At 45.4% G+C, this 26646-nt stretch overlaps 1 protein-coding gene across 8 annotated transcripts in view; it reads right to left on the reverse strand.

Annotated features, from left to right (window-relative positions):
* Bptf (bromodomain PHD finger transcription factor) overlaps positions 1–24320 on the reverse strand; it is a 108901-nt gene extending 84581 nt beyond the window's left edge. For 7 of the 8 annotated variants that reach the window (XM_059272008.1, XM_059272005.1, XM_059272006.1 and 4 more), the window contains exon 1: positions 23648–24320. In XM_059272008.1, the coding sequence (XP_059127991.1) occupies positions 23648–24320 (673 nt within the window). The remainder of the gene's footprint in view (positions 1–23647) is intronic. The other variant, XM_059272007.1, reaches the window with a different exon arrangement.
* Positions 24321–26646: the final 2326 nt, after the last annotated feature.

The raw sequence follows: 26646 nt of genomic DNA on the forward strand, positions 1-26646 counted from the left end.
TCTGTAGCCCAGGCTAGCCTGGAGTTATATAGTCCATTTATAGCTGGAATTACAAGTGTAAGTCATCATACCTAACACAGTAATTTAGTTCTGATTGTTAAGTATACAAAAAAAAAAAAATCTAAATCCAAAGTTTCCCATCTATCTATCTATCTATCTATCTATCTATCTATCTATCTATCTATCTGCTTTTGTGTTTTTTCAAGACAAGGTTTCTCAGTGTAGCTCTGGCTGTCCCAAAACCGGGATTAAAGGTGTGCACCACCACTCCTAGGTTCCATTCAATCCTTTTAAAGCATACTCAATTACCTAAGAATTAACTACAAGTACCTGGTCTTTTTAAATGTGTTGGTAAGAATTTGACAAAATATAAATGAAAAAAATTAGCTACCTTCATATAAAGTGACCAGCACTGGGTGGGTGGGGCAGCCGATCTCAGATTGAATCAGCCAGACACCTCACAACCAACAAAAAATTCCCAGTGTGCCCCCTTCGACAGTACTGCCTGCAGGGAGCTGGTCAAGTACAGGCCCGGGACAGGTGGGGAAAAGGAGGCAAAAGAACAGAAAATTTCCAGCACTCGAGAGGAGAAAGGTGTCTTGGCTGGGAAGGCCACAAAGGGCTGTAACTTTTAAGCAACCAATTAAGTGCACACAGGCCAAGCACTGCATCCGGCCATCCATCCATCCACACACGCACAGACCATGCACTAGATCTAGCTGTCTGCTGTCTCTATCTATGTATAAACACACATTCTGTGTACACGCACAGACCACGCACTAGATCTGTCTGTCTGTCTGCCTGCCTATCTATCTATATATGTACACACATTCTGTGTTGCACACACACATTGGGTATATACATACATACATACATACATACATACATATTCTGTATACTTGGGCACGCACACATACAAACACACCAAGAACTTAGGTCTGTAACATGTTCACATATAGCATTTAACACTTTAAATTAAATGTCTGAGGTACGACAATCAGCCCTACTTTGTAAATAAGCAGTACAAGCAAAAGATGTAAAGATGCTTGCCAAACAAATCTGATGAACTCCAAAGTTGTCCTCTGACCTCAAAGAACACACTGTGGGGCTGGAGAGATGGCTCAGTGGTTAAGAGCACCGACTGCTTTTCCAGTGACCTCTTCCAGAGGTCCTGAGTTCAATTCCCAGCAACCACCACTTGTAATAAGATCTGGTGCCCTCTTCTGGCCTGCAGGGACACATGCAGGCATACTGTATACATAATAAATAAATAAATAAATAAATAAATAAATAAATAAATAAATAAATAAATAAATAAATAATTAAAAAAAAAAAGAGCACACTGTGGCATGCCCCATCCCCAATCATATACAAATACACAAGCTTAAAAGGAAATACTTGTTAAAAAGGAACAAGTTGCAGGGCAGCAATGGTACACATCTTTAATCCCAGCACTCAGGAGGCAGAGGTAGGCGGATCTCTGTGAGTTCGAGGCCAGCCTGGTCTACAAAGTAAGTTCCAGGACAGCCAGGGTTATATAGAGAAACCCTGTCTCAAAAAAAAGAAAGACAGAAAGAAAGAAAAAAGTTACTTCTAAACTGTTTCTATTACACTTAATTTCTGGGATCTGTGGAATGGTAAGTTTCTAATTTTGAAAAGTAATGTTAATGAAATTGATTAAATTCATTTCTGTATAACTAAGTTTTATTAACCATGACACTGAGTTGCTTTTAACTGCTCTGTAGCACCTTCCCTAGGTTTCTACCTGAAAAGCAAAGTGGTACAAGGTCCTAGAGAAAAGGAAGCACCAGAGAATACAAACAAAGGGTTTTCAAGGTATACAATGTATCCCCAACCTCCAAGTATCTTGAGAACAGATTTTTAAGAGAAGAACAGAGCCATCACTTTCTGTGAAAGAAAATCTGGTCCCTGTTGGCCAGACAAGGATGCAGGCCATTCATAATGAGAAAGGCAGTTCCCCCATGCAGACACACCCATGGAGGATGACAACTAGGAGGACAGAGATCCAAGTGTCATTGAGGCCACCCTTCAGAACCACCATGTAGTAAGCATCAAAATGACTGAGTTAGTCTTATCGTGTCCTCAGTGTGTGACTGGTACTCATCTGCTGCCCCTAAGTTAGCACATCTAAAGAACGGCTTCTTGAGCAAGTTCTACGTTCCTCAGCTGCTTATTGAACATGTCTGTTAGAAAGTCCCTGAAGGGGCTGGAGAGATGGCTAAGCGGTTGAGAACAATAGCTGCTCTTCCAGAGGACCTGGGTTCAATTCCTATAACCCACATGTTGACTCACAACCATCTGTACCTCCAGCTCCAGGAGATCTGACACCCTCTTCTGGACTCTGTGGGGACCAGGCATATACATGGTGCACATACATACATGCAAACACTCATACGCATAAAATAAAAATAAGTAAATCTTAGAAAAGAACAGAAAGGCCGGGCGGTGGTGGCGCACGCCTTTAATCCCAGCACTTGGGAGGCAGAGCCAGGTGGATCTCTGTGAGTTCGAGGCCAGCCTGGTCTAAAGAGTGAGTTCCAGGAAAGGCGCAAAGCTACACAGAGAAACCCTGTCTTGGAAAAAAGAAAAGAAAAGAAAAGAAAAGAAAAGAACAGAAAGGAGATATAAAGTCCCTGATGCTAGTGAGGTGAAGGCGCCTGCCGCCAAGTTAGATCCCAGGACTCACGTGGTGGAACTCTCCCACGTTTTCTTCTTCTTCTTCTTCTCTTCATATGGTGCACACAACAGGTAGATATCCAGATACGAAATTAAAAATGTTTTCTTCGATGGGCACAGTGGCACACACCTTTAGTCCCAGCACTCGGGAGACAGGCAGGCGGATCTCTGTGACTTTGAGGCCAGCCTGGTCTACAGTTCCAGGACAGGTCCCAAAGCTACACAAAGAAACCTTGTCTCAGAAAAAGAAAAGGAAAAAAAAAAAACAATAAACGAAAACTGTTTTCTTCAAGTCCCTGAAGCTAAAGTCTAGTCTGTAGCAGTGATCAATCAGCAGGAGAGGGCAGGGCAGGAGAATAGTCTAGTAAGACTAACTCTTGACCTTCATTCAGTCAATTAACTTTTTTCACTTGCAAAATTCCTAGGAAGACAGACAGCAAAAGCTTCACCTCCACCTATTAAAGGAGTGGACCTAGGGACAAAGAACTTTGCCAGCAAGGTACGGGGCGGGACCTTCTCACAAAATGCTCTTTTCTCTTTCAAAATGGAGACTTGTAAGACCCTATTTTACTCAGAAGAGATTTAAATAAGCCCTTCAGAGAAGGTGTAGACCCAGTTCCCTCCCCCACCCAGGAAAAAACAAATCATTCTAACCCACAGTTACATTTACATTACGTCCTGCCTTTGTCTCCTGGCTTTCTACAAATTCTGAATAGGCCACTGGCACTGTGGGAAGGAGATTAGATTTCTTCCCCCTCCTCCATTTGGCCAAAACTGTGAATAAATTCCCTTATCTTGTCCCTCCGCTTCTTTGGAATACAGGATAACGGATAACTGAGGCAGTAGATCAGTAGTTTAATTCCCACGTAACAAACACTGTGTAAAGCAAGCCTCCAGACTCCTCACGGTCTAGCAGGAAGCATGAACTACCTTATACACATACCAAACATCCCGGCCAGAACATTAAAAGAACTCATGGTTTGAGGCAGGGTCTCTCTTGATATAGCCCAGGCTGTCCTGAAACTCAAAGATCCACCTGCCTCTGCCTCCCGAGTACTGGGACTAAAGGAGCACACCACCACGCTGGGCTGGGTTTGTTTTGTTTTGTTTTGTTTTGTTTTGTTTTGTTTTGTTTTTCAAAAAAGGCAATATGGCAAAAATCAAGAAATTCTCTTTGCCTACTGAATCTACCCCACAGTAGATATACCCACACACAACGGAGCACAAAAACACTTCATTCAACAGTTTATGGTTTGTATTTTTTCTTTTTAACTTCAATATGTATCAATTAGGAAGCATCTACATGCATCTATGTGCTGAAACAAAGCAGCTGGAAATGTTGCTCAGTGGTGAGCGCGTGCCTGGCAGAAGGCCCGGGCGCAAACTGCAGCACTGGAAGAAGGAAAAAGGATCAAAACTAACATCATTCCCTTTGTTGGTGCTGGGGGTGGAACCCAGGCCTCACGCTGCTTCCCCTTGGAATTCTCTCTACCTTAGAATGCTGAAGGGGAAAGCAGCCTTGGCTCCAGAACAATGAGCAGAGATGCAGGGGACTAAAGGAGGGCTCAAGGATGCCCTGGCCATCGGGGTGGGTCTTCTTTTTTTTTTTTTTTTAAGATTTATTTATTATGTATACAGAAGAGGGTGCTAGATCTCATTACAGATGGTTGTGAGCCACCATGTGGTTGCTGGGAATTGAACTCAGGACCTCTGGAAGAGCAGTCAGTGCTCTTAACCTCTGAGCCATCTCTCCAGCCCGGGGTGGGTCTTCTTAAAGGAGTTCCTTCAGGGGAGACTAGGGATGGAAAAAGATGACCGACTTAAACACTTTCTACTTTGAGATCCTTCTACACTTCTGTTTTTGTTTTCAAAGAAAAGGGTGCGTGTGAGTGAGTCAGCTCACAGGCCCCCAGCACTTGGAAGGCCTGGGTAGGAAGACTACCGCCGCTCTTGTGAGGCCAGCCTTTTCTCAAAGAAGGAAGGGGGAGGAAGCAGAGAGGGAAATGAGTCAGGTAATGCTGCTATTAACGACTAAGGGTGAGCTTATGTAAATGCAAATAAAAGATTACACTAAATTCAAAGATTTAAATGCTGTGGTGGTCCACACCTATAATCTCAGAGCGGGGCAGACTTGAAGCCAGCCTGACTACAGAGTACCCAGCTGGGAGGACACACCTTTAATCCCAGCATTTGGGAGGTAGAGGCAGATCTCTGTGAGTTCGAGGCTAGCCTGGTCTACACAGTGAGTTCCAGGACAGCCCAGGCTAGAGAAACCCTGTCTCAAAACAAAACAAAATAAATGTAACTCGCATCTATAGTGTGTCAGGTTCACAATCTCTTGCCCCACCCCCACCTAGGAAATAAGGGTTCCAGCCTTGCCATTGGAAAAGCTGCCTTCAATCACTCCTTCCTAGAACTGTGGGCAGATGCAACAAAATCACCCAGGCCAGCCTGGGTTAGAGGGCAGGACCCTGTCTCAAAAAAAAAAAGTTGCCAAATGCAGCCCAAGTGCCTAGAACCTGAGGAGAAGTGTCTGTATTTTACCCTTCTGCTCCATTCATTCTGAAGTGCAGCCAAAGTTTGAAAACTACTAGAGAAACAAGTAGAAAGGCAGGATGACTAGAAACTAAGGAAGAAAAGTTAAAGGCTGCCTCAGGAGGAACTCTTGGAGCAGAGCATGCACAGGAAGCCAAGGCTTGGACAAAGCCTGCAAGAGAGCAAGTGTGGCAGACACGCTGCTCCCGAGTGCCAGCACTGAGGAGGAACCTGCAGAGTGCTGACCACTCCAACGGTGTCCTGATAGGAGGCCATGTGGCTGTGCACAGAGTTGCTTTAAATGAGCCTGAAGCTCGGGAGGGGTGGGGGCGCGGAAGTTGAATTTGGATTCCCTGAAAAAGACACTGTCTCCTCTCTACTCAAACTGTTGCATGGAGTCTCCCATATGCCTGAGTTTTAGAAATATGCACCAAGGTCACAATCTTCACTTAAATTCTCATTTTTAATTAAAAAAACAAAGCCTCACCTTTACATTTTAAATTGGTGCTGCTTTGCTGACAAACATTTTCCAGGGCGCCATTCAAATGTTACCACCATGGTGCTGTGCCACAAGTCCTGAGCAGTGTCTCTGCCGCTGTTCACCCTCCTTGTGCATGTGCACTTTATTTTCTAATTGTGTAGTCCTGTCTCATTTGTTGGGACTTTACAACTTAGCATTATCTGGTAGTGACAGAGTGGAGATACAGAGGTCATGCCAAGATGAAATCCAGAAGCCACTGTTAATTTTCCAGTACTATCCAAGTTTTGTCTTATTAATTCTGAAAGGACTATTTCTGGTCTTTTCTGCCATAAAAACCATTCTAAGTACAGGGAGAACATGGCGGGAAGCTCCCTAAGTGGCATCTCAAAGAAGGATGTCAGCGCTGGGACAGTAATGAGGAAGGTGCATTTCCTGCGTGCTGCTGCTTTCCAATCAATAAAATTGTTGCACACACAACTTCAATCCCAGCACTTGGAGGCAGAAGTAGGCAAATCTCTTGAGTTTGAGGTCAGCCTGGTCTATACAGGAGTTCCAGGACAGTCAGGGCTACATAGAGAGACCCTGTCTTCAAAAACCAAAAATAGGGGCTGGAGAGATGGCTCAGCGGTTAAGAGCACTGACTGCTCTTTCAGAGGTCCTGAGTTCAATTCCCAGCAACCACATGGTGGCTCACAACCATCTGTAATGAGATCTGGCACCCTCTTCTGGCCTGCAGGCAGAACGCTGTATACATAATAAATAAATAATTCTTTTAAAAAAAAAACAAAAAACAAAAATAGGGGCTGGAGAGATGGCTCAGCAGTTAAGAGCACTGGCTACTCTTCCAAAGATCTGAAATTCAATTCCCAGCAACCATATGGTGGCTGACAACCACCTGAAATGAGATCTGGTCCCTCTTCTGGTCAGCAGGGACACATGTATCAAATAAATCTTAAAAAATAAATAAATAAATAAATAAATAAATAAATAAATAAATAAATAATAAAATCTAATTCTTTTTCTATCAGTTTATGTGTACAGCTCTTTGGCCTAGAGGTATATCTGTGCACCAAGTTCGTGCCTGTTGCCCACAGAGGCCAGAAAAGGGTGTTGGATTCCTTGGAGCTAAAGTTACAGACAGGTGTGGGCTGCCATATGGATACTGGGGATTGAACCTGGGTCCTCTGTAAGAGCAGCTGGTGCTCTTAACTGCTGACCCATCTCTCCTGCCTAATAAAACCTAAAGTTTTAGCCACTTGTTACACATATGCAAGCCATGAATGATGTAATTTTTAAAAACTGTGATGTACACCGGGTGTGGTTGTACATGTCTTTAATCCCAGCACTTGGGGAGGCAGAGGCAGATGGATCTCTGAGAGTTTGAGGCCAGCCTGACAAAGAGAAACTTTGTGTCTCAGAGGAAAAACAAACAGAACCAAACCCTGTGACAGTAATATTTTTGATTTATGAAAGAACTGGTTGTGGTGACACATGCCTTTAATCCCAGCACTTAGAAGGAAGAGCCAGGTGGGTTTCTGTGAATTTGAGGCCAGCCTGGTCTACATATAGTTTTAGGCCAGTCAGAGCTACAGACCCTATCTCAAAAAACCAAAACAGCAAAAACCAAAACAGTGGTGGCACATGTCTTTAATCCCAGCACTCAGGAGGCAGAGGCAGGCAGATCTCTGTGAGTTCAAGGCCAGCCTGGGCTACAGAGAGAGTTCCAGGACAGAGAAACACTGTCTAGGAAAAACAAAAACAAAAATTATGAAACAAATTCAAAGGAATTTACAAGGACTCGTCACCAGATCTGGAACAGTGTCCCAATTCAATACAGGACTATTACTCACAGGGCTATGTGCAAGTGCATTCCATTTGCACCATTCCCTGGCTCTTCATGCCAGGAATAATATAAAAGCAGCAGCTAGCTTTCAGAGTACTTTCGAGGCACTTTTTAACCATTATCACATTTTATCCTCACACACGCTCAACGAATAGTTGCTGTTATTACTGCCTTTCAAAGATGCTCACGGAGGCGAAGTGCTTTATCCAGGGTACCAGCGGGTACCAGAGCTGTGCTGACATCCCACCACTGCACCTTCCCCTGAATCTAACTGCTTCACTACTCAGTGAACTTCCTCCTCCGTTGTCAAAGGCAACCACCTGAGTCCACTGTCAATGAACTTGCCTTTGAGAAATAGCACAAAGGATGAAGAAGCTAGGCAGTGGCGGTGGTGGCGCATGACTGTAATCCCAGCATTTGGAAGGCAGAGGTAGGTGACTCTCTGTGAGTTCAAGGCCATCCTGGTCTACACAGGAGTTCCAGGACAGCCAGGAACAGTCTGGGAGGGAGGGAGGAAAGGAGGGAGGGAAGGAAGGAAGGAAGGAAGGAAGGAAGGAAGGAAGGAAGGAAGAAAAGAAAAGAAAACAAGCAAACAAAAGGTATGAGACATGAACAAAAATGTCACCAAGAGTTATCATTTTAAGTTTGTAAGAGCTGCCGGGCGGTGGTGGCTCACGCCTTTAATCCCAGCACTCGGGAGGCAGAGCCAGGTGGATCTCTGTGAGTTCGAGGCCAGCCTGGGCTACCAAGTGAGTCCCAGGAAAGGCGCAAAGCTACACAGAGAAACCCTGTCTCGAAAAACCAAAAAAAATAAATAAATAAATAAAAATTAAGTTTGTAAGAGCTGCACGTGGCTAGTGGCTACCATTTCAGACAATACACACAGAACATTCCTACCATCACAACTGTCTATTGGATAGTTCTGATCTAGAAATACATCTAGGGATCACTACAGTAACTGAAGTTCAACTATAACCTTCTATGTTCTCAAAACGAGGCTAACATACATTCTGTGCACCTTTAATATAGATTTAAAATACTAAATGAAGGCTGGGTGTGATGATGCATTCCTTTAATCCCAATACTTGGGAGGCTGAGGCAGGTGGATCTCTGGGTCTGAGGCCAGTCAGAGAGAGCTACATGGAAACATACTGTCTCAAATAAATATGCTGGTGGGGCGGGAAGTGGGGGAGTGGTCAAGCATGTGCTTTGTATGTAAAAGAGGCTGTGTGTTCTAATCCCCAGGACACAAGGCAGGAGACTAAATGAATTAGGTCAGGTCTATTAACGTGGTAAGTAACAATTTTTCTTTCTTTCTTATTTTTTTTAAATGTATACAATATTCTGCCTGCATGTATGACAGAAGAGGGCACCAGATCTCATTATAGATGGTTGTGAGCCACCATGTGGCTGAAGGGAATTGAACTCAGGTCCTCTGGAAGAGCAACCAGTACTCTTAATCTCTGAGCCATCTCTCCAGCCCCTGTAACAATTTTTTAAAAACTGAAAAGGCTAAACACCAATACAATAGACCATGCTAACACTCATATACAAACATACATAGCACAAGTATAAAAATGAGGATGGGAACAATAAACACCAATTCCACAAGGACTTTTTACCTCTGGAGAAGCAGAGAAAGGTAAACAATCTGTAATTTTCTTCATCCTTAAAGATAACAGAGGTCTGAAGCAAATACCCTGAAACGTCAGTATTGACTAGATTTTGATGGCTGACACCAGGTGTGTTGGCACAAGCCTGTAGTACCAGTACTCAGGAGGCAGAGGCAGAAAAACCCTGAGTTAAAGCCAGCCTGAGCTACAAAATGACAGGGCCTAAGGACAGTGGCAGAATACCAGTGCAGCAAACACAGGGCTCCTGGCTCTATCCCCAGCACTGGGGAAGTGTGTGTGTATGTGTGTGTGTGTGTGTGTGTGTGTGTGTACACATTCGCACACGTGCATGTGGAAATCAGAAGACAATTTGTGGGTATCTGTTCTCTCCTCCTACTATGTGAGTTCCAAGGATCTAACTCACATCATTGGGCTTTTACTCGCTGAACTATCTCTTTGACTCCCTCAAAACTGCTTTTGTAAAAGACAACTACTGGTCGGTAGTGGTACACGCCTTTAGTCCCAGCATTCAGGAGGCAGAGGCAGGAGGATCTCTGTGAGTTCGAGGCCAGCCTGGGCTAAAGGCTCCAAAACCACACCGAGAAACTCTGTCTCAAAAAAACAAAAACAAAAAGTAGAGAGCTAAATATCAATAGCAAATGCAATCAGGCATTAATAAAGATAAAAAGTGCTTCCTGTCTTCACATACATTCGAGGACCCTATACGCATGCAGTTTATGGTCCTGGCTCCTGTGTCTACTGTTAGGCTGCCCAGGACAGGGCAGAATCACATCTCAAGCTATTCATGCCAGTACAGACAAGGTGCCAAAAAGGAAAAAGGTAGATCCTAAGGTTACCAAGGGTTGGTTACCTGCAATGCTGCTGATCAACACCCTACTGCATATCTGAAGTTACAGCAAACACACTTTCGAAATGTGCTATTTGGGGGCTGGCAGGAGAGCTCAGTGGGTGAAGGCGCTTGCCACCAAGTCTGAGGAGCTCAGTCTGAAGCCCAGCTGGAACCCACAGGGTAGGAGAGACCTGATTCTGACATGCTGCACTCACATCGCACACTTGAGCCCTGGTACATGTGACTCACACACACATTCGTGTTCAAAAAAATTAAACACAAAACCAAATTTTAAAAATGTTATTAAATAATGCTTTGAAAGCTAAACATGGCCATAATTAGAGTTACCAACTAGAACTTTAAGAATTATGAGAAGCAACTGTGATGTCGGACAGGCAGGGCTACATTTTTATTAGCTATTTTTAATGTTCGATTGTTTCTTTAAACAAATCTGCATGTAGCCATGTAAGAACCAGGAGGGAAAAGGACGAAAAAAAAGCAGAACAATTAATATGCATATTTCTAGCTGGGGCAGTGGTGGTGCATGCCTTTAATCCCAGCACTCAGGAGGCAGAGGCAGGTGAATCTGTGAGTTTGAGGCCAGCCTGGTCTACAGAGAGAGAGATCAGGACAGCCAGGGCTACAGAGAGAAACCTTGTCTATAAAAAACAAATTCTGGAGTTCTTTCTAGGTTCCATAACAGAATACACTGTGAAGAGACCTGGCAGGAGGCAGTGAGAACACGCAAGTACTGAGCAGGAAGCTGCACTTCTGGGCACACAGAAGCTGCATCTACTACCGAGTGCCATGGTGTGCACCGCCACTTGTTGGCTATCTCTCAAGTGTGTGAACCACAGGACACAGCCATGGCCAGGGAAAAAGAAGCCTAACAGTAACTTTCCTAGCAGATGTAGGGAGCAACTTCATCACTAGGTCATAAAAGGACCCACCAAGATAACAAGGAATGAAATGATTAGTTAACTAATTGAGAGAGAGCACCCTAAGACAGTTAAGTAAGTAGTTCAAAATTCAGTTCATACAGTAACTGTTACAACACAGGAAATCTGAGTTATCAAGTTAACTTTTCAACCAAGTCTAAAGTGTGTGTGTGTGTGTGTGTATGTGTGTGTGTGTGTGTGAGAGAGAGAGAGAGAGAGAGAGAGAGAGAGAGAGAGAGAGAGAGAGAGAGAGAGAGAGAGAGAGAGAGACTGACTTCCAGCTTTATTTTATCAGGACTTGATAACTTGATAAAATTTGTGTCAAATTTTCTAATATTGTTAACTGGCTACCTCTTTCCTGACCACCAAGAACCCTTATAAGCATCCTAAAGATAACCCTAAGATCTTACTGCAAGAGATACAACACCAGGCTGGAGAGATCGCTCAGCTGTTGAGAGCACTGGCTGTTCTCCAGAGGACCCAGGTTCAATTCCTGGCACCCACACAGCAGCTCACAACGAATTGTCTGTAACTCCAGTTCCAGGGGATCCAACATGCTCACACATATATATGCAGACATACATGCAAGTAAATTTAAAATAAATTTTAAAAAATACAACAGCGGGGCTGGAGAGATGGCTCAGAGGTTAAGAGCACTGCTTGTTCTTCCAAAGGTCCTGAGTTCAATTCCCAGCAACCACATGGTGGCTCACAACCATCTGTAATGAGATCTGGTGCCCTCTTCTGGCCTGCAGGCGTACATGCAGACAGAACACTGTATACATAATAAATAAATAAATCTTTAAAAAAAAAAAAAAAAAAAAAAAAAAATACAACAGCATCATCTCATATAAACAATGCTTGGCCAACAGCCTCAGTGAAGGGGAACCACAGCCAGACTACCTCGGCTACCCAGGCAGACGGCATTGGGACAAACAAAAGGCCCGAGAAAGAGGTGCTGGTAAATGGTCACTGACCCAACACAGGCAGTGAGCCCAAGAAAACTTCCTACAGCCGATGACAGCAAATGACCCAATGGCTCCTGATCACCTGTGATGTACCTACTGCCTCTGAGGACCTAGGGGCCCACTTTTAGGTCATTCGAATGACTTTACATTTACACAACTATCCCAGTGCATAGCATCAGGCCAGAGAGTGAAAGGAGTCCCTTACAAACTAGAGGCTTGTGTCAGGCACTGAAGAGATGGAGCAAGATCCCCCCGGCCTACAGGAGGTAATCTGATGCAGTGCTGGGAATTGAACTCAGGGCTTTGTACATGTAGGAAGTAATCTACCAACAGAACATCATCCCAGCGCCACTCAGCTTATTTAAAAGGAAAAAAATAGCCACAATGGAGGTCGGGGGTGGTGGTGGATGAAGATATGGCTCATTGGTTGAGACTGCTTACTGCTCTTGCAGAAGACCCAGGTTCAATTCCCAGCATCTACATGGCAGCTCACATCCACCTTTTAACTCCAATTCCAGGGGACCTGACATTCTCCTCTGCCTTCCACACGCTCCAACCATGCACATGGTGCAGTCATACATGTAGGCAAAACAAGCATAAAGTTAAAAAAAAAACCAAAATGAAACAAGGAGGCTGGAGAGATGGCTCAGAGGTTAAGGGCATTGGCTGCTCTTCCAGAGGACCTGAGTTCAATTCCCAGCACCCAACCACATGGTGACTCACAACCATCTATAATGAGATCTGGTGCTCTCTTCTGGCCTGCAGGCAAACATGTAGACAGAACATTGTATACATAATAAATAAATAAATCTTAATTTAAAAAAAGAAAAAAAGAAAAGAAACAAACTACTGTGGCTAACTTGAGGGGACTAAGGAGTGAACACATGAATAGAAGTGCTTGCCAAGCAAGCCTGATGACCTGAGTTCAATCCCCAGGACTTACAGTATGAGGAGAGAACCAACTCCTACAAATTGTCCTGTGACCTCTACACACGCACACACACTATCTCTCTCTCTGTCTCTGTCTCTGTCTCTCTCTCTCAACAAATAAACAAAATAGCAACAAATAATATATAAATGTGATTTTTTTTGGGGGGGGGAGGTACTAGACAGGGTTTCTCTGTGCAGCTTTGGAGCCTGTCCTGGAACTCTCTCTGTAGACCAGGCTGGTCTCGAACAGGGATATACCTACCTCCCCCCAGGTATATATACCCAAAAGAAATGAAGATATATGCCAGACAAACATGCATCACATAAATTCCACAGCAAATTATTTACAACAATCAAAATGGAAATAATTCAAATGTCTATGGACTCATGATATGGACAAGCAAAGCTTGATATACCCATACAAAACACAATATTATTCAAATACTGTACATGCTATAAAATATGAGTTTTTAAAACATTATGTTAAATGAAAAGGGCCACATAATACAGGATTCAATCTTTTTGTTTTAAGACATTGTTTCACTAGGTAGTTCAGGCTGGCCTTCAACTCACAATCTTCCTGCCTCGGTCTCCCATGTGCTGGAATAACAAGCATGTCCCAAACCATGCCTGGCATATGTGTCCCTTCCTTCTCTATGGAATGTTCAAAGCCAGCCAGCCTGGGCTACATCATGAATGAAATCTTGCCTCAGGGGGAAAAAAAGGGGGGGAGGAACAGAGCTGATGCTCAGAGATAGAGCACTTACCCAGCATGCATAAAAAAGAAAACCTAAAATATTTCATCAATATTGCTTAAAATCATTCATCAAATTAGTCAAGATCCATTAAATGTTAGCTATTACTATTACTATTTTGAGTATTCATTGGCAATCAAAAATATTTCAATGCTACGCAGCAAAACAACACAAGAAAAAATGTACAGAACAGCAAAAAAAAAACAAGTAACATGCCAGGTGGTGGTGTCACATGCCTTTAATCCCAGCACTCGGGAGGCAGAGCCAGGTGGATCTCTGTGAGTTCGAGGCCAGCCTGGGCTACAGATCTGAGATCCAGGACAGGCACCAAAACTACACAGAGAAACCCTATCTCAAAAAACCAAAAAAAGAAAAAAACAAAACAAAAACAAAAAACAAGTAACATAATTAGGGCCAGCCAGATAGCTCAGTAGATTAAGGTGCTTGCAGCCAAGACTGATGATCTGAGGACCTAATTCAGTTCTTAAACTTACATGATGGATGGACAGATGGACTCCTGCAAGCTGTTCCCTGACCCTAATACAAAGCTGTGGCACATTTGCACCCCTCACCCTATGCAAAATAAATAAATGTAAAACAACACAATTAATTTAATAATGTAAATTTTCTTTCCTTCCTTTTGATACTCCCACTCCCACCTCCCGAGTACTAGCTTCCTTTTTTCTTTCTTTTTAGACAATCTTACTATGTACCCAGGCAAGCCTTGAACTCATGGATCCTCCTGCCTCCGCCTTCAAGTTCTGTGCAAGGAGTGGAGGAAATCCTAAGTGAATGTGTATTTTGATGTGAATTCAGCTTGTGAAGGACTCCGAGGCCAGCAGACTCATGGGAAATTGGCAAAGCCATTACCCATATAGACCAGGCTCAAGAGGAATGGCAAAGTTCTTCTCAGAAGTTCAAATATAAGTGTTTATGATTGATCAGTGTGTGCAAAGAATAGCAACCGCAGCTTCCTCCACCTGGGTGTTTACAGTCTGAGACTGCTGGCCTACAGACACCTCCTAATGGAGACTAGTAACCCTCTCCCCATGCTATACCTAATGAGCATGCTGAGGGTCCTTCCAGGTTTCAGCAGTTAGGAAAAAAACCACCTGATCCCAGCTTCATTGTACCTGTCTTTTCTTCATTCCCCTGTGGTCCCTGGCCAGGGTTCCAAGAGCTAAGCCACATGGGTCATGGCCATTCTAGGATTATGGGCATGCCTCTGCATAACGGGCATCATTCTTCCTGTATGATTTCATTTCCACACTGGGTGTGGTAGCTTGTACTTATAATCCTAGCAGTAGGAAGACTGAAGTGAAAGGACTGATGTGAGTTCCAGGTCAGAACTGGGCTACAAAATGAGACTGTCTCAAAACAACAACAGCATCATCATCATCATGGGAGCTGGAGAGGTGGCTCAGGAGTTAAGAGTTGCTGCTCTTACAGAGGACCCACAGGTTCAGTTCCCAGCACCCATATGGAAGCTCATAATCATCCACAATACCTTCTTCTGACCTACTTAGGCACCAAGCATGTACCGGGAACACATATATACATGCAGGCAAAACACCCAAACACCTAAATATATCTTTAAAATATATATATATAAACTGAAGAGCAAAACAAAAAAGACCAGACAGCTGGGTACAGTGACCTCTGGCCTTTAATCCCAGCACTGGGGAGGCAGGGGTAGAGGCAAAGGCAGATAAGTTCAAGGCCAGCCTGGTCTACATAGTTCCAGTATAGCCAGAGCTACATAGTTGTGACCTGGTCTGGGGTGGGGATGGGGAGCTTAAAGAACAGAAATTTGCCTCCTGAGGCATTTCTTCAAATAACCAAAAACATTTAAAAAAAAAAAAAAAAAAACCTAGAATGGGGATCATGCTAAACTACGCAGCTGATAGAGCTGGAGATGTCTCAACAGTTAAGAGGACCCAGGTTCAATTCCTAGCATCCACACAGTGTCTCACATCTGTCTCACCAGTCTCATGGGACCTGACACCCTCTTGCAGCTTCTGAGGGCACTCAGCACTCATGTGATGAACAGACAAACGTGCAGACAAAACACCCACACACATCAAATAAATAACTGATTTTTTTTTATGAAGCTGAAATTGTAACTACTCTAAACAGGTGAAGAAAATGGACCAAGATGAGCAAGAGGAATCGAAATAATAAATGACAGCAAGGGGGTTATGAGTCTAAGCAGAGTAGACCAAGCTGTTCCCGGCCTGTCTGTCACTGGAATACTGCTGCCCATCAGTATTACACTCTGTCAAACTGTAATGTCCCCTGCAAATTACAGTCACAGCTAGAACACGGTCTCAAGCGTGAGAAAAGGAGGGCCTAACAAAAGGGACCAGAGCTCCTGGCTTCAAAATCCCAGATTCTGCTGCTCATGTGTACACACACAGCCCCATTTCCAAATATGCCTGTGGGCAGGGACCAGAGGAGCAGGCAAGTGTAAACCACACACAAGCCTACTTATGATCACAGACATAGGACAAACCTCCCTGCTCACTACTCACAGATCATGTTGCCTAACTGGAGTAACTCTCCTGGTCCTCATTTTCTGTAATTCTCAAGTTGAACCTCCACAGGCGCTGGTGGTCAGAACAGGTCTAATTTCATCCCTGACCATACTGCCTTCTTCCAGAGACACGCCTAGTGCTTTAACTCTCTACACTTACAGGTGAAGGCCAAGAAACTCCTGGATTGAGCTGCCATTCAGGACTACAAAACTCACCCAGATCCCACTTTTCTCCTAGCCATTCTTCTGAATCCTGCAGAACAGAAGTCTAGCATATCACCGAGGTCAGACCCGACTATTCCCAAATTTTCTGATTGATCCCAGGGACAGAGAATGAAGCATGTAACACAGATCTGTGAGAAAGAGACAGAATGCTTCTGGCCACCTTTCAGGTGCACCTTTTTTTTTTTTTTTTTTTTGGTTTTTCGAGACAGGGTTTCTCTGTAGCTTTGGAGCCTGTCCTGGACTAGCTCTGTAATGACCAGGCTGGCCTCGAACTCACAGAGATCCACCTGCCTCTGCCTTCCAAGTGCTGGGATTACAGGCGTGCGCCACCACCGCCCAGCCAGGTGCACCTCTCATTGCAGGGGAAAGGGCGACACCAGCGGCCTATGGTACATTTCTGTGACCTGATGTGATACCAGTTCAGGCTTGAACACTGGGTCCTGCTGATGAGAATATAGCACATCCGCTCGGCACTCCAAAGGAGGGAAAACTACTTCCCAATTCAACAAGCAAGGGAAGAAAGTACATGGCCACAGCCTGCTTCTCCAGGGAACTAACTGCCCAGCACGGGGTATCAAATGCAGCTGCACAGTTGACTTCCTATTCATCAACTCCAGCTCTTGCTAAACATCTCTTGCCACTGCCCACACTTTACTATCAGTGCTGAGATCCGGCTGCTCCCTCCTCTGCCTCCCTTCTTACAATCGACAAGCCCATGCAGGAAGCTTCTGCCTACACCAACCACCCCTCAACCAGGGGACTGACTGAAAAGACACTGGGGTAACACTGAAGGATAAATACAGCCAGTGGAGTACTACATTATTTCTGGGGAATCTCCAGCTCATTCAGAGCATCCCAGCCACTAATCTCTGCTGTCAGAAGCCTCAGAGGACATAAATCATTAAGGCTCCCAGGATACTAGGATTTTGTTCTGAAGTAGTAAAAGATGCCAAATTTTAAAAACATAGCTAAATAGTCCCAGAAGTCTCACACAAGGGGCATTCTGTCTCAAGCATCATACAAATCTTTTGTTTATATCAGATATGTTAAATTTCAAACTGCTACCAAACTCTACCAAACGTCTATAGAAAATGCACTTTCTTAGCAGGACATGGTAGCACATGCTTGTAATCCCAATACTGGAGAGACTGAGACAGGAGGATCACCACAAGTTCAAGGCCAGTCTGGTCACACAGTGAATTAGCTCCAGGCCAGCCAGGTAATACAAAGTGAGATCATGTTTGAAAAGGAAGAGGGAGAAAAATCTGATTTTCTGTTTGGCTTGGTAGTTCAGAGCTACTTGGTAAGCTAAGGCAAAAAAGTTTGCCAAATTCAAGGCAACTTAACAAAACCCTGTCTTAAAAAGATAAAAAGGAGCCAGGCAGTGGTGGCACATGCCTTTAATCCTAGCACTTGGGAGGCAGAGCCAAGTGGATCTCTGTGAGTTCAAGGCCAGCCTGGTCTACAGAGTGAGATCCAGGACAGGCACCAAAACTACACAGAGAAACCCTGTCTCGAAAAAACAAAAAACAAACAAACAAACAAAAAAGATTAAAAAGGTGCTGGGTGGTGATGGAGCACACCTTTAAACCTGAGAGGCAGAGGCAGGTGGATCTTTGAATTCAAGGCCAGCCTGGTCTACCTACAAAGCAAGTCCCAGGACAGCCAGGGCTACATAGAGAAACCCTGTCTCAAAAAAAAAAAAAAAGGCCGGGTATGTTTTGTATATACATTTGTATAACATTTGCCTACCTAGGTTCAAACCCCAGTACCACAAAACAGGTCCTTGAGGGGGTGGAAAAGTAGAACAACAAAGATTTTTCTATACAATCTTTCTCAATACACCAGGAAAGTATGCCTACTAGATAAACTAATGCTATGTAAGTTTTTTACACATGTACTTTAAGGTTTATTTTCTATGTATGACTGTTTCTGCCTGTATGTATGTAGCATACACACACCATGTGGGTGCTGGATGCCCGAGGAGATCAGAAGAGGGCATTGGATTCCCTGGAACTGGAGTTGTGAACCACCATATGGATGCTGGGAATGTAACCTGGGACCTCTTCAAGAGCAACAAATACTGGGCTATAGAAATAAAGCAGTGGGCCATATCTCCAGGCCCCTAACTCAAACTTCTACCAATAAAACAACAACAAAAACACCTGATAAACGCTTTAGTCAACTAAAGGCCTCAAGCAAAATGAGATGATTTCAAGTTTGCATTAATAATCAACATCTCTACAGTAGTATTTGCCCTGTGGAGAAAATCTGATTTGCCCAATGAAAAGAAAGCAATCAGCAGAGTGTGATGGCTCACACCTTCATCCCAGTACTTGAGAGACTGAAGCAGGAGGATGGCAATGAGTTCCAGCTAGCCTGAAATAACTGCTGTCACAAAAGGAAAATTTCCCCAGTAAAATAAACTTTTGAGCCGGGCGGTGGTGGTGCACGCCTTTAATCCCAGCACTCGGGAGGCAGAGCCAGGCGATCTCTTCGAGGCCAGCCTGGGCTACAGATGAGTTCCAGGAAAGGCGCAAAGCTACAAAGAGAAACCCTGACTCGAAAACCAAAACCAAACCAAACCAAAACAAAACAAAAAACTTTTGAGGTTTTGTTTGTTTGTTTGTTTGTTTGTTCAGGACAGGGTTTTTCCATGTACCCCTGGCTGTCCTGGAACTTGCTCTGTAGATCAGGCTGGTCTCCAACTCAGAGATTTGCCTGCCTCTGCCTCCTGAGTGCTAGAACTGAATGCATGTGCCACCACCACCTGGCTAAACAAAATAAACTTTTAAAGCCGGCACAGGGCTGGAGAGATGGCTCAGAGGTTAAGAGCACTGACTGCTCTTCCAGAGGTCCTGAGTTCAATTCCCAGCAACCACACGGTGGCTCACAACCATCTGTAATGAGATCTGGCGCCCTCTTCTGACCTGCAGTCATACATGCTGTATACATAATAAATAAATAAAATCTTTAAAAAAAAAAAAAAAAAATTTAAAAAAAAGCCGGCACAATGGGGCATGCCTTTAATCCCAGCACTCATGAGGGTATCTCTGAGTTTGAGGCCAGCCTGGTCTACAGAGCAAGTTCCAGGAGAGCCAGGGCTACACAGAGAAACCCTGAGTTGAAACCTGCCCTCCCGCAAAATAAATAAATAGTAAACTTTTAAAATCTGTAACTTTAATAGTATCTGTGTACAGGTTAATTTTATGTCAACTTGACACAAGCTGGAATCAGGTAACAGGAGGGAATCTCAACGGAGAAAATGCCTCCAGAAGAGCAAGCTATAAGTCATCAAGTACATAGAGAATTTTCTTAATCAGTGATCTATTGGGGGGAGGGGTAGCCCATTGTGGGTGGGGCTACCCCTGGCCTGATGGTCTTAGGTTCTGTAAGAAAGCAGGCTGAGCAAGCCATGGGAGAGCAAGCCAGTAAACCACACTCCTCCATGGCTTCTGCATCAGCTCCTGCCTCCAGGTTCCAGCCAGGTCTGTGATCTGTCTTGACTTCCCTCGGTGGACTGTGATTCAGGACATGTAAGCCAAACAAACTCTTTCCTGCCCAAGTTGCTTTTGGTCATGGTGTTTCATCACAGCAATAGTAACCTTAATAAGACAATCTGCATGAATCAACAGTTACATTACTTACAGTGTACTCAATAAATAGGTCAATGAATTACTTGTTATACTAAGAACTTACTTCTTAAGTAATTTATTTAGTGGTATCTACTTGCATACTATTTAGTTAGTTAAGGTCTGATGTCAGCCAGTCTGTATATGCCACTATGTAGCTAAAGATGACCGTGAACTGCTAAAGATGACCGTGAACTTCTCTTCCTCCTGTCTGCACCTCCAGAGCGCTGGGATGACAGGCTTGCACTAGCAAACTTGGTCTATGTGCTGCTGCAAACTGAAGCCAGGGCTTCAAAGCATGCTAAGCAAGCACTGTACCAGCTGAACTACATCCACAGCTCTTTTACCAGGAATTTAATATGCCAGTAATACTCAAGCCAATGTTCTAACGACAAAAACTAACCAAACTAGGGCTGGGGAGATGGTTCAGTGGTTAAGAGCACTGGCTGGGTATAGTCCCAGAGGACCGGGTTTAAGTCCCAGCACCCACATGGCAGCTCACTACTGTCTATAACTCCAGTTCCAGGAGATAGGACACCCTCACAGAAATACATGCAGACAAAACACCAATTCACATAAAATAAAAATCTAAAAACAAGCAACTAAACTCTTTAGCCTTCCTTGACTATACAATAGGCATCCCCCAACTTTCCTATTTGGACTTGCTCTTTTTTGAAACAGGTCTCTCTATGTAGTAGTCCTGGCTGGGCTAGAGTTGTTATATAGACCAGACTGGACTCATAGAGATCCTCCTGCCTCTGCCTCCGGAGTTATGGGACTAACTAAAGGTGTGCATCACCACACCCAACTGGACCTGCCCTCAGTGTTATCTTTTTGTTTTTCCAGACAGGGTTTCTCTGTGTAGCCCCGGCTGTCCCGCAGCCCTGGCTGTCCCAGAGTGGCTTAAGTATATCTTAACCAAGACATGCACATACACACTGACTGACCTGAAGTCTCCTCCTAGGTGTACCAAGACTAAAACTAATGGCACAATAAATAACTCACTGCTGCCATGGATACTCACTGCAAACAAGTAGACATACCCTGGAGGTCGGAAACACAAAAGGTAGCATCCTTTTATCATCATCTGAAGAAGTCATTTGTTTCTAAACACTAAAGTTAACTCCACAGCCAATAGAGAAGAAAGAACAATTTAAAACAGTATACTCTGGCTGTAGAGATGGCTCAACCTTAGGAGCACTTACTGCTCTTCCAGAAGACCTGAGTTCGGTTCCTAGCACACATGCCAGATGGCTCTCAGACCATCTGAAACTCCAGCTACAAGGGATCTGACCTGCACATACCCTCACACAGACACACACAGACATATAATTTAAAAATAAATAAATAAATAAATAATTTAAAAAAATAAAAACATCTTTTTTAAAAAAAAATTTTAAGTATACTCTGCTGTTAGAAAGTTACTGGTTGAAGTGTTTATCAAAATTTAATCACACCAACTTTAGTTTCTTAAAACCTGATCATTTAACTTACGGCACCTACTACAGAATTATCAAAATTCTCACTTACTAACAATAACTTATTCAATCAGTCTTTCATGCATATCTGCCATATGCATGTCAAATAGGAGCTGCAGAATGTTTAAGATCAAAGCTTACTCTTATAAGTTATTAATTCAGATAAATATAGGACAAGTGTACACCAAGGTAGGTTACAAGTGTCACTGGAAGAGAAATGTCTTTGAAATTAAGTACACAAGCTTGCTAGGCACTTGAGAGGCAGAGAGGCAGGTGGATGTCTGTGAGTTCGAGGCCAGTCTGGTCTATATAGTGAGTACTAGGACAGCTAGGGCTATGTAGAGAGGACCTGTCTCAGATAAATAAAATTTTATATGTTTGTTTAAAAAGGACCCCCTAACCACACCCTGCAATTTAATTCAGCATATGCCCAGGAGTTCATCAGTACTGTCTGTCAGGGCTTCAAGCAGTTAAAAGTTAGCTCAAGTGTTCTGCCAAAAAGCCTCAGTTCTAACTCAAAATCTAACTTCCTCCACTACTGCATGTCAGTCTTCAGTTCAATTCGGGGCTCTTGGTACAAAGATGCCCAACTTGTAATTTCTTAAAGTAAAATCTATTACTATAAAAGATGCACTAAATTGGCAAGAAATTCAACTTGCTAAAAGACAGTCTCCCTCCAAGTCTCTCCTCTAAGCCTCCTCAGCTAAGCAACTTGTTCTTAGAGTCAGGCAAATGAAATTAGCTTTTTTCACTTGACGTTAACACAATCTAATCTAGTTTAATTCTCATACTTGTAGCAGTTAAGAATTTAAGCAATTATTTTTAAAAAATGGAAACATTTAAATTTAATCACTTCAACTACCCTAGTCGTCTCTGAAAATGGTATGGCAAGCTCTCATAAGAAAGACCATCATATGTCCTCATTAACTTTTTACTTTGTAAATGTCCTTAAAGTTAGATTTTAATTTTGTTAATCTAGGTAAATAGAAATATAAAGGAATCAATCACCTGACAGTCTGTTGCTACAAGTTACAGGCTCCCCCCACCTCCCATAACTATTCATTTAATACAAAGAAGCAACTGTTATGTGTGCGTTTTATTTAAACAAGACACATCTCAGGGCCAATCTCAAGAAACTATGTGAGAAAACCTTCGAGAAGTCACCACAGGGAAACCCACTACAGGTCCAGGAAGGGCTTTTTCCCTCAGAAATTGACTAACAAGAGAAAGTTCTGTCGGATGCAAGCTGGCACTTCTACACTGTGTGACTTCAAAATGTTCATCTTCGGGAATTACGCCTAGATGATCAACTATACATGTTCTGCAACAGGTGCGACAAACTGCATCTCCCCCGCAAAGCCAAGATCAACCTGGTTAGGACACACGGCCCTTTGGTGTTATACTTTTATTTGGAACTTAACCAAAGCGATTCTGAATCGGAAGACTTGCCAAATTTGGTTTGGTCTGGTTTTCTGGTTTGCTCTTTAATCAGCCATTTACCAGCAACTGTTGCACGCGCCCATGAGCACTCGAAGAACACAAACAAACGCACAGGACCAGATGAAGCTCCCTGCTAACCGAACAACAGCCTTCCTCCAAAACAGTTTTCAAACTATATGACTAAGGGTGGGAAGGGAAGCCCATCTATGCGTGTTACCACAACATCCAAACTCTCTCTTCTAAGGAACAGATAATTTTTCCAAATCTACAAGAAAACGCATTAGACACGCAACGGTTTGCAAAGCAGAAGGCTTCTTTCATTGCAAAATAATAAATAAAATACTCATACCAAAACAAGGGGAGAAAAACGAACTCAATGGATACGTGTGTGCCAAAGTTTCAATCCTGCCTGGTGCAGACACCGCACTTGGCACAAATTTTGAAGAGGAAAAGAGAGGGAGGGGGGGAGAAGGAGAGCGAACGAGTGTGTGGCCTGCAAACTGCAACAATGCAATCTCCATTTTGAACAATGCACCTCTTTCCTCTTGCAAATCTAGTTTTGTTTTGTCTTTTTTTTTGTCACTAGACGCGCCGTGGCCTCCGCGTGGGGGGCAGGCCGGAGTGGGGGGGGGGGGAGCTGGAAAGCAGGATGCACTGCACTCGAGAGGGAGCAAGCCAGGGGGAGGGGAGGAGGTGGGGAAGGAGTCTCCAGGCGGCCTGGGTGGGTACCTGGAGTGCTGCTGTATGTGCTATGGCTCCTGAAGCTGCTTTCCGTGCAGTAACTGGCGTCGTCGTCGTCGTCTTCCATCTCCTCCGGATAATCGGAGTCATCGTCGTCCTCCTCCATGTCATCTTCCTCATCGTCCTCAGAATCCTGGGTCTCCTCGGCGTCGCCGTCCTCTTCCTCCTCCTCGTCCTCCTCGGAGACCATGTCCTCCTCCTCGTCGTCGTCCTCGCTCTCGTGGTCATCGTACACCACTTTGTTGACGGCGCGGCGGGCCGGGGTGGTCCGGGCCAGGTGGCCGCCCCCGCCCCCCGTCCTGCCGCCCCCGCCTCCTCGGCCCCCCCGGCCCGGGCCGCTGGCGCTGCTGGCGGAGGCCGGCGGTGGCGGCGGCGGCGGCTTCCTGCGGCCGCCCCCCCTGGGCGAGCTCAGCCGCGTCTTGGGCGCCACCTCAGCCTGGGCGGCGGCCCACCTGCCCCGACTGCTGCCGCGGTGCCGCGAGCGCAGCCCCCCGATGGGTCCGGACGCGGGCGGCGGCGGCGGCGGCGGCGGCGGTGGCGGCGGTGGCGGTGGCGGTGGTGGTGGCGGCGGCGGCGGCGGCGGCGGCGGCGGGGCCGGGGCGCAGCGCTCCGCAGCCGGAGCCGCGGGCTGCTTGGGCGGCCTGCCCCGCCGGCCCCTCATGTCGGAGCCGCGGCTGGGGGGGGGGGGGGAGCGGAAGGAGTGGGGGGGAGGGGCGCCGGGGGGCGCCGGGGCCGAGGGGGAGGGGAGGGCGCCGGGGCCCGGGCGGGAGGGGCGCGGCCCGGCGGCGGCGGGGTGGAGAGAGAAGGCTCAGTCCGAATTGCCGGGGCCCCGCTCCGGATCGCCTGCAGCCGCCATCTTGTTTCTTCCCTCTCGCTCGGTGACTGGGGGAACCGACAGCGGCCGCAGGCCCGGAGCGCGGTCACGTGAGCTGCGCCGCCCGACGAGCCTGGGACTGAGCGAGGCGGCGCGGCGGCCGCTAGGGGGAGCGCGGGAGCGGCGCGGCGGGGGCGGGGAGGCCCCGGGGCGCCCCTGCGCGGCAGGTCGGCGGAGGCGCAGGGGCGAAGGGTGGCGTGGGGTGTCCCCTAGCTTGGGGGGTCTCCTCCTGGGACACCCACCCCCGGCTGGAGCTCAGGGAGGCCTCTACAAGTGTCTCTCTCGGAGCCGGGTTTCCAAACAGGGAGTTACCCCCCAAGTCACTGGTCCTTTCGGGGAAATGGATGCAGAAAGCCCGGAGAGAGGTGTCGCGGAAGGGCGCGACTTACAGTCGGAGGGCAGTCGCCGCGCAGAGCCAGCCACGCAGGGACAGGAGCTGGAGATGAGCCGGTGGAGATAGAAAGCTCCCAAAGGCTCGGATCTGGAGGGTCTGAAGTTGTTCCAGGATTGCACGCCGGGAGCCACACCCCCAGGGTGGATCTCAGACTTTCTCCGAGTCCCCACCCTGAAAGCCAGGGTTAAATTCCAGAACGTGGTGCCTTGCAGCCTCCCCGCACCTTTCCCACTTCCCAGCTAGGAACTTCCACACCTCAGCGAGAACTTGCGAGAGGACGGATGGCGTCTTGTCTGTAATTGGCTTCACCAAGTTGTGTGTTTGTGTTACCTGGAAATAATGCCTACCTGACAAATCACCAGTCACAATTTGGCCCAGGGAGCTGGTCACACTGATGGAATTTCAGGCACTTGCACCTCCAAGTGACCAAATTGAGATGGCCCAAGCCAGTGTGGTCGGGGGTCGCCTCTGGGAAAAAGAGAAAGGTTTTAGGAACCTGTATGAGTGTTTGTTGATAGATGTGAGAACTGAAAAAGTAATTTGGAGAAAAATAATTAATAGGATTCAGTCCGCTAAATGGCTTATTACAGTATAGTTAGGTGAATAGAAGTTAAGTGAAAATTAAAAAGCAAGTGCTAATTGCCAATTCATTTATTATTTATTCACTTTACTTCTGTTGATCTCTGAGTGTGGTAAACTTACCGATAGGGACCTCATAAGTAACAAAAGTAAAGAAAGTGAGGGACATGGCCGGGCGGCGGTGGTGCCCGCCTTTAATCCCAGCACTCGGGAGGCAGAGGCAGGCGAATCTCTGTGAGTTCCAGGCCAGCCTGGTCTACAGAGTGAGATCCAGGACAGGCACCAAAACTACACAGAGAAACCCTGTCTCAAAAAACAAAAAACAAAACAATAATAATAATAATAGGGGGCTGGAGAGATGGCTCAGAGGTTAAGAGCACTGACTGCTCTTCCAAAGGTCCTGAGTTCAATTCCCAGCAACCACATGGTGGCTCACAACCATCTGTAATGAGATCTGGTGCCCTCTTCTGGCCTGCAGGGATACATGCGGACAGAACACTGTATACATAATAAATAAATAAATCTTTAAAAATAATAATAATAATAATAAAAGAGAGAGATCTAGCTCCAGCTCCCAAAAGTTTTCCTCTGACTTCTACATACAAGCTGTGACACACGTGCCAACACACATACACAAATAAATAACTAAATGTCAAACTTTTTTTCGGGGGGGGGGGGCGGGGGGATGGGGGGTTGAGACAGGGTTTCTCTGTGTATCCCTGGCTGTCCTGGAACTAGCTTTGCAGACCAGGATGGCTTCAAATATACTGAGATCTGCCTACCTCTGCCTCCTGAGTGCTGGGATCAAGGGCAGGCGCCACCACCACCCAGCAAAAAAAAAAAAAAAATTGTTTTGTTTATGTTTTTTCGAGACAGGGTTTCTCTGTGTAGTTTTGGTGCTTGTCCTGGATCTTGCTCTGTAGACCAGACTGGCCTGGAACTCACAGAGATCCACCACTGCCCAGGGCAGGTTTTGTTTTTTTTTTTTTTTAAGATAATAGAAACATATTCTTAAATATTGACTTATTTTGAGGCCATGTATTATGCTGGCCTCAAACTGGCTATGTAGCTAAAGGTGTCCTTGAAATCCTGACCCTCTTCCCACTACCTCACAGGCATATAACAACATAGTTCTTTTTT

Source organism: Peromyscus eremicus, chromosome 8a (assembly GCF_949786415.1).
Source record: "Peromyscus eremicus chromosome 8a, PerEre_H2_v1, whole genome shotgun sequence".
NCBI classification, from domain to species: domain Eukaryota; kingdom Metazoa; phylum Chordata; class Mammalia; order Rodentia; family Cricetidae; genus Peromyscus; species Peromyscus eremicus.